This window comes from Olea europaea, unplaced genomic scaffold (genome assembly GCF_002742605.1).
Source record: "Olea europaea var. sylvestris unplaced genomic scaffold, O_europaea_v1 scaffold1354, whole genome shotgun sequence".
NCBI lineage: Eukaryota > Viridiplantae > Streptophyta > Magnoliopsida > Lamiales > Oleaceae > Olea > Olea europaea.
Window position 1 is genome coordinate 281,299 of NW_019231040.1, and position 7,932 is coordinate 289,230.

The 7,932-nt window shown below is 34.3% G+C and overlaps 1 protein-coding gene across 3 annotated transcripts; it reads left to right on the top strand.

The window, feature by feature from the left end:
• Nucleotides 1-1,101: 1,101 nt before the first annotated feature.
• On the top strand, nt 1,102-7,731 carry LOC111375273 (transcription repressor KAN1-like). Of its 3 annotated transcripts, XM_022998073.1 has the most exons (7): nt 1,112-2,510; nt 2,619-2,861; nt 2,985-3,061; nt 3,540-3,585; nt 3,738-3,909; nt 6,773-6,869; nt 7,321-7,509. In XM_022998073.1, the coding sequence occupies exons 1-7, from the start codon at nt 2,000-2,002 to the stop codon at nt 7,432-7,434; spliced, it is 1,260 nt and encodes a 419-aa protein (XP_022853841.1). In that variant the 5' UTR covers nt 1,112-1,999; the 3' UTR covers nt 7,435-7,509. The 3 variants fall into 3 exon arrangements, with proteins under 3 accessions (XP_022853842.1, XP_022853841.1, XP_022853840.1); XM_022998072.1 differs by having other exon boundaries at nt 1,112-2,861; nt 7,321-7,731; XM_022998074.1 differs by lacking the exons at nt 6,773-6,869; nt 7,321-7,509 and adding an exon at nt 5,329-6,757 and having other exon boundaries at nt 1,102-2,861.
• Nucleotides 7,732-7,932: the final 201 nt, after the last annotated feature.

The window sequence follows — 7,932 nt, forward strand, 5'->3', positions numbered from 1 at the left end:
AATTTTAAAATGAAAATCCATAAAAGTTTACGAAAGACTTCCACTAATTCCATACAAATCTATAAAAGATCCACGAAATCCACAAAAAGTCATCACTTAAAAAAAAGTTCATTAAAGTTTTTAAAAATTCCAATTGAATACACCCTCCTAAATATCTTGCGATGTAAGTGGGAATGATAAGTTTTTTTCCAGCTTCTATTTATTAAAGAAAATTAGGACATAGTTGTTTGTCAAACAACGTATCTCATTCAAAACAATGCTAATTAGTGCAGTGTGCATGATTTTCTTTGATATAAGAAATTAATATTTTTTATTTTTATTTTTTGCTGAAAATGTTTTCATAAAGTGGAGCAGCAAACAACATAAACCAAAGCCATATAATTTTAGCATTTAATGCACCAGCTAAACACCGTCTGTGGACTTGTGTCATTTAGTAAACATCGAATAAGGTGTCACACAGTGAATTCCCCCATTAAAAATTCAATGATACAAAGATGTTTGCACCTTGTTTAATCTCTCTGGTGAAATAGCATTAAAAGTGCTAGGGAAGTTACTTCCCAATAATATACATATATTTTTACCCGTTGATTTAGCCTAGGTTTTCGAAAAATAAAAAAATAAAAAATAAAACCTAGCATCTTTCTGGGAGTTGGGGGTGGGGGTGGAGTCAATGACGGGTTTCATGTGGGGGAAGACATAATAAAACCCAAGACGCCAGACAAAAGTATTGAAAGATTAGAAGGGAACATTTGGGAGAATGAAAAGGAATTAGAAGGTAATGTGGGTTTATTTTGGTTTATGCACATGATAAGCCAAATGTACACTAGCAAACAAATACCCTTTTCGGGATGTCTAAACAGATCAAGTCAATGAGACTCTTGTACTCTGTTAGCTTCTTTGATTATATATTTTATACAACAATACATGAAATACCTTAGAAAAAATCTGGGAAAAAAAAAACCCATAAAATTTCATGATTTGATGTTGTGGTCTAGTGTAGTACAAGATTTATATATTAATTTAATTTAAAAGATTGGATTATCTCTGTGGCTTGTCATTTCTTAGCATGAAAAGGGAATTTCTTTAATGTCCTTTTTCACTGAAATAAAAAATATTATGCTTGTACGTGTGTGTATGAGTACGAGAATTTCTCTCTCCTCTTTTGTGAGAGAGAGTGAGAAAGAGAGAGAAGCGGAGAGGGTGGGGGGAAAAGGAATCATGGAAGAGGGTCTTTCTCTTCAAGATTTTTTATCCCGTCGTCTACGGGGAAGGAAATCAAAAAGTGGCAACACATCTTTTTAATGTTGTTTATGCTTTTTTATCTTTTGTTTTTTGTGTTGATTAATGATTATTATTTTTTATTTGCTGCTTTGTGTGTGTTTTGACTCGAGAGGAAGAGACCTTGTTTTAGTGTCATTTTCTTAGACATACTCTCGAGGAAGAACGGCAAACCCAATTCCCCCTTCTTCTTTTCATGCCTTTCTGGAATTCTCTTGTTCCATTATTTCATCTCTCTAGAATATGTCGACTTTTCTTTACTTCGTCTCTCCTGAGTTTTCTTCTTTAGCTTTTGAAGCATACATGAAGTAGTAGTCTTTTCATAGCTTTACAATCTTTGAGGGACTTTAATCCCTCAAGCTAATTTCCCAGAATCAAGAAAAATTTCGGTTTAATAGTCTTTACTTCCTTTTTATCTCCCTGTTTATTCTCTCTTACTACTTTTTCTTGATATCAGATTGGATATGGTGAGAAGATAAAAGAGATTGCACTCTCCCTTTACTCAATATCTCCTAGATTTCTCAAATTTAACCTTTATAGCACACCAAGTTGTTCCAAACTTTACAATCTCGAAACAAATTTTAGTCTGTATTGCAAATCTCCCACAACAAATTTGGAGTTTCTTTTTCTATCTCCTATTTCCCTTTTTCCATGTCACTTCGGATTTTAAATTATCTAGAAAAAGAAAAGTATTTGATTTCAAGAAAATCTAGCAAGGAAAATGCCCTTGGAAGGGATTTTTGTTGAACCCTCTTCAAATCCAGTCCCTGATCTTTCTCTACACATTAGTCCTCCCAACAGTTCCTCATCGGCAATCTGCAATGGCGTTAGTGAAGTTGCAGCAAAATTCGATCTTTCTACAAGGCGTGAAGAAAACGCATCCAAGAATTGTGATGCCTTCATTGAGCTGTCCTTAGCTCACCCTGCAACTGCCGTCAACGGAGAGACCCAGTTTCGACGAAATTTCTACTTTGGAGGTCTAGAAGAACAACCACAAAACCCTTATCACCATATCTACCAATCTAATAGCCAGATAAATCACATAAACCATGGGGTTTCAGTGCTGGAAGTATCGGATGGTTTGAGGCCTATAAAGGGTATTCCGGTTTATCCCAACCGTCCATTCCCGTTCTTGCCTCTGGACCATGCCAGCAGAGAGAAGGATCCAAAGATGTGCTTCCATCAAATGACTTGTCCCTCTTGGTCATCCACTATAGCATCGTCTTCTTCTTGTACGTCTTTATGTTCTCCTTCTGTTTCGCACTCAGCTTCACCTTATTTTGGTGGTAGTTTGGATCATATATCGATTTTGAACTCGGGGCCTAACGCTTCGTCCTCAGCTTACCGAATACCCACCGGTGGTGGCCCAAGGTTTAATGGGATGTCTTCCTCTTATCAATTTCATCGTCACCATAATCAACAGTATGGAGTAGGGCCTTCTGAGGCTTCTCATGGAATGATGAGATCAAGATTTCTTCCCAAACTCCCGACAAAACGAAGCATGAGGGCACCCAGAATGCGATGGACTAGCACCCTTCATGCGCGTTTTGTTCACGCAGTTGAGCTTCTTGGTGGCCATGAAAGTACAATATTTCTCTTCCTAATTTTTGTTGATTTATCCTTGATTTTTCCTTTGTTTCTTTTATTTAATATTTTTCTGTGTTCTTTTCTAATCCTTTTTTTGTTCATTTATTTGTGATTTTCAGGAGCTACTCCCAAGTCAGTTCTTGAGCTTATGGATGTCAAAGATCTCACTCTAGCTCATGTCAAAAGCCATTTACAGGTACAGAGAAATAAAAACTCACATTTTACTCTCTACGGTAATATCTTCTCTCTCTCTCTCTCTCTCTCTCTCTCTCTCTGGGTAAGTGATGTCTGTAGAGGTCCCCGTCTATTTCTCCGGCACATTAACCGATGAGTGCAGTGAGTGAATGAATGAATGAATTATTGAATTGGAGAAATCTTGAGAGGGGCTGATAGTCAGAGAAGTAGTTAAAGAGGAAAAAGAGAAAAAAAAATTGCAGTGCAGAAATTGTAGAATGATAACAGACAAAAGCAAGTCATCATTTTTCAATAATACAGCTCATCACTGCCTTATCAAACATCAACCTCGTGATTAATGATCAAACGAACACGACTCAGAAGCCCAGATGGTTTACTCTTAACAAATACTACTGTCATTTGAGAGAGGGATCTGAGAGTGTTTTCACTTTTCTTTAGATTTTCAATTTTCTTTAATTATATATACTTATCGAGTGCAGATGTATCGAACTGTTAAAACCACTGACAAGCCTGCAGCTTCTTCAGGTAATTCGGGTTGCTTAGCAGATTTGATTAACTTTCTTAAAAGTCTCCCAGCTCTTTTCCTTGTTTGAAATGTACACATTAAAATCCTTCCAAATTTCTAAGCAATACATGCATTGGATTTTTCTTGAAAATTTTTGGGTTCTTTCTTGAAGGCCATTCGGATGGATCCGGTGAAGATGATCTCTCCACAATAGGCAGTGCCGGAGCCAGTGAACGGGCCAGATTGCATCGACTCATTGATCAAAGAGGTTCATCCGATGGATCTTTGCAACAAGAATCTGATTATCCTTCCAATGCGAGCACATTATGGAGCAACTCCTCAAGGTCTGCATCTCTCTCTCTCTCTCTTCTCTCGTGGGTCTCTCTGTATATATACTTATATTATATGCATATTTGTATGGAAGTATCTGTTAAATGTCCACGTACTGCTTTAAAATAATGGTGGAATAATGAATGAATTCCTTTCCTTTTCCTTTTGCATGGTACCTGAAACTTAGAAAATGCAAACTCACGTCCACCATTTTTGAAGAATAAAAAGGTTCTTGTGGCAGCTTTTGCTTTTGTTTTGTTTCATTTCGTCTTTTCTTTATATTAGCCTTTGATTTTGGAAGATTTCCACCTGACATTGGCTTACGTAGCACTGGCGTTACTTAAAAAAAGTTATCTTAAACACAATCAAAGGGTAAATTAAGAAAAGAAAAAAGAATAAAAAAGCAACCTAGCTACTCCTACCCTTTTCCTTTTCTCCTTGGAATTATTTCTTAATCCTGTTCATAAAGTACATAATTCTCTAACCCTGGTTCTTATTCTATTCACGAGGAGATATATATGCATATAGGACCAAGAAAAAAGGACCCGGACCTTGACTTAAGTGCTCTCCTTTTCTTAAAGTAACACTGTAATAGTACTATTATATAAATGTAGTTTATGTGGGTCTTTGTTTGTATATATTGATATAGATAGAATCATATATAGGGCACTGTTTTAGAACCAGCTTCTATGCATTAAGATAACTTTGACAGTGAAGTGGCATTTGCCTTTGTCTAAATCATTCCTTTTGCTACAAAACAGTGGGCATATACTGTCTAAAATGGAGAAAAATAGAAGGCCCTAACATCAACACTGTTTCCTTCTAATATGGGCTGTTCTGCTTTTACTTTTTCTCATTCATATTTTAAGGTACTATTTCCATTTTCAGACATTTAAGTTTCACAAATTCTAGTCTGCTTGTAATTTAAACTTCACAGAAAGAAGACTGAAAGATTTTTCCTAGGATCTATAGATATATTAATTAATTTGTTGACAACGTAGCTATACTGCACAAATTTTGAGACAGTATAGTCAATGTTTGTCTACAAGTTCTTCTTTTCTAAAACAGATAATCACTTGACCAGTACCTCATCCTCTCGTATCCATACAACTATCCTGCGGTCAGAACACACATTCCCGTGAATTCAGCTTGACGTTTGGATGAAAATGTCGCTAAAATAAAAGAAGACTCTAAAGTTAGACTCAAGTTGACTTGGTTGTATGCCTATAATGATAGTACTAAACCCTGTTTGACAGTATTTTTTTGGAAACAACGAGTTTTTGAATAGTAATTCTTGAAAAATTTGTGGTTAAAACGTAGGGGGAAAACATTTTAATTTACGTGAATAATATTTTATTGTAAGAATATGTTGTTGAAAATGAGTATAACAACAAAAGAGTTTTGAAAGAATGATTATCAATTTCTTTTTGCAGAGGTCCTCTTGTGAGTTAAGCAATTGGAAAGTCACATTTTGTTGAAACCACCTCTATCTCTACTACTCTAAAGGAGCTCAACCGGTTTCATCAAACTCTCACAAAACAAACCATCGAAGTATAATCAATACCAACTCCACCATTCAGCGATATTTCATTAGAAACCATCACTCGTTTCTTGAATTTTGTTTCTTTCTATGTGCATGTTTCATCTGTCACGCTTTTATAGAAATAGATGGAAACGAAAGAATTACACCTCTACAGTTTTAACCACCTATAGCTTAGCTTGAAATCCATTCAACTTGCATTTATGAATATAATTAGCGTGACATTGTGCAAGGTTCATCTGCATTGCTTTTACATTTAACTTGTTTCTCTTTGTGAATTGTTCGCTTTTATGTAAATAAACATGTTTAATCTTTGTAAATTCCATGGTTATTTTAAATCACAATGCTTAATTTTTCTTAGCCGAGATGAAAACTTGTTTCTCTTTGTGAATTGTTCGCTTTTATGTAAATAAACATGTTTAATCTTTGTAAATTCCATGGTTATTTTAAATCACAATACTTAATTTTTCTTAGCTGAGATGAAAACAGTGTATTTGAAAATTAACAATGTTACTAAAATATTAAATTTGTTGTACATTTGAAAACCTAAAAGAAGCTTTACACACCATAAGTCTTTAATGAATAATTATGGAGGCGGATTAATGGTCTTTTTTTCCCTTTTTTTAGTGTAAGTCTGTTCAATGGCCAAAAATAATCTTCTCTACTAATCATTTCTTCATTTTATTGCCCTAATTACTGCAGAATATGATTCATAACAAGTGATTCAAGGGCTTAAATTGTCAGATAGTCTTTCTCTCAATTTTATTTTCAGATATTTTAGAACTGTTTGAGAAGTTGAGTGTTGCAAGTGTCACCATATTTTTAGAGATAAGAATAAGGTGGCCCACAATATTGCTTCTTTTGTAGTTTTTTCCCGCTGAGTTTTATTGGACAGACTGTGTTACCCTTTTTATATCGTCTTTTATGTTTGTGATGATTTGATTGAATGAAATGGCAACAGAATGTGTTTTGAAAATACTGTGCTGCTAACATTATTTTTCTCTACCCTAAGTTAATTCATAATTATACATTACAGCCAGCAGTCTTTTTGTTGAAATATACTTGGTTGGAACTAGTTATTTTTGAATCCATGTAACTCCATTGGACCTTAAACATATATTTATTAGCCGTTGGAATATTTCAAATTCCATTTTTTAGGTACATATGCATATATATCAAATGCTTATGCCGTGCAAATTAATAAAAGTAATTTTCTTTTAGAAAAAAAAAAAACTAGCCTTAGCAGTAGAGCATATTTTTAAGGTATTGAAACCTAAGAAAATATGTTGTTTGTGTAGCATCTCAACTAACAAATTTCATTAATTGTTGTTTTTCAGCAATAGAGAGGGTTGGTTACAAGCAAATGCCAGGGACATTAATGGTCTCAGATCGTCATTTTTTCCATTACAACAAAATTCCAGCCGCCAGATAGAGGTATATATTTTCTTTTTACATCTTAGTCTTAGATGATTATATTAAAAAATATTATATAATATCTTGTTCAATAGAAAATATGTTAACACTGGTCCACATGATCAAGGGATAATGGAGAAAAGAAACATTACGAAAATTTCTAACTTGTTCGTTTCAATATGAGTAGAATTAGGGCAGTGGAGGAAAAGTCTAATATTTTTCCCCCTTCTTTCCTTTGTTGCATATGAGGTATTTCCTTCCTTTTTCAACTTTCTTTTCACTTTCGCACAAAACTAAGTGAAAATCGAGTTTGCACCATGGCTAAAAACAGTCATAGAAATTTCCCATGAGAGATAAAACGTCGACCATACTAATAATAGTCGAGGAATATGTATTCCCCTTAATGCAAGCAATCTTCTGCGTTTTATTTCCCTTGGTAATAATATGAGTGACAACCTCAAAACCAATGCAGGAATATGATTCTTCAATGCCGAAGAGCTATGGAGGGTCTAATAGGGATTATAAAAACCCAAGCTTAGAGTTCACACTTGGCAGACCAGACTGGGATGAAAAAGAGCATGCCTGACTGATATTTTCTCTATGTTGATTCGGTTAATGGAAATGGAAATTAAGAAGACGAATATATAAAGAGGTTTTGGCAAGAAGAAGTAGTACTAGTAACTTTTGTTTGTTGGACGTACGATCTTATCATATTTTATTCCTACCATATTTTTTTTTTCATTGTTTTTATCGGCTGCGTCCCTAATATAACAAATTTAATGGATATTTTGTTGCATCCCATATGGAAAAACAAGAACAGAAGATCAATTATTTGGAAAATTAGGCCCCTCTTTCTTTCATTATTCATGCTTTTTTATTTTCTTTTCTTTGTTTAATCCATCAAGTATGGAGAATTACTTACTATGTTGCGATCTTGTTGACCATAATATCTTTTTCTTTTCATTATGATTGATGGAATCTGGAGAATTAGAGGAAGATTGTTAAATTTGTTTATTGCATGAAAAAACAATTTAGCTAAACATAAATAGCTAGATATTAAACATATATTCACCCTAGTTCGACC

Excerpts from the sequence above, each read along its gene's own strand:
- LOC111375273 (XM_022998072.1), top strand. The coding sequence starts at position 2,000 with ATGCCCTTGGAAGGGATTTTTGTTGAACCCTCTTCAAATCCAGTCCCT. Across the intron at positions 3,062-3,539 it reads ATGTCAAAAGCCATTTACAG|ATGTATCGAACTGTTAAAAC; the intron begins GTACAGAGAAAT and ends TATCGAGTGCAG. Across the intron at positions 6,870-7,320 it reads ATTCCAGCCGCCAGATAGAG|GAATATGATTCTTCAATGCC; the intron begins GTATATATTTTC and ends AAACCAATGCAG.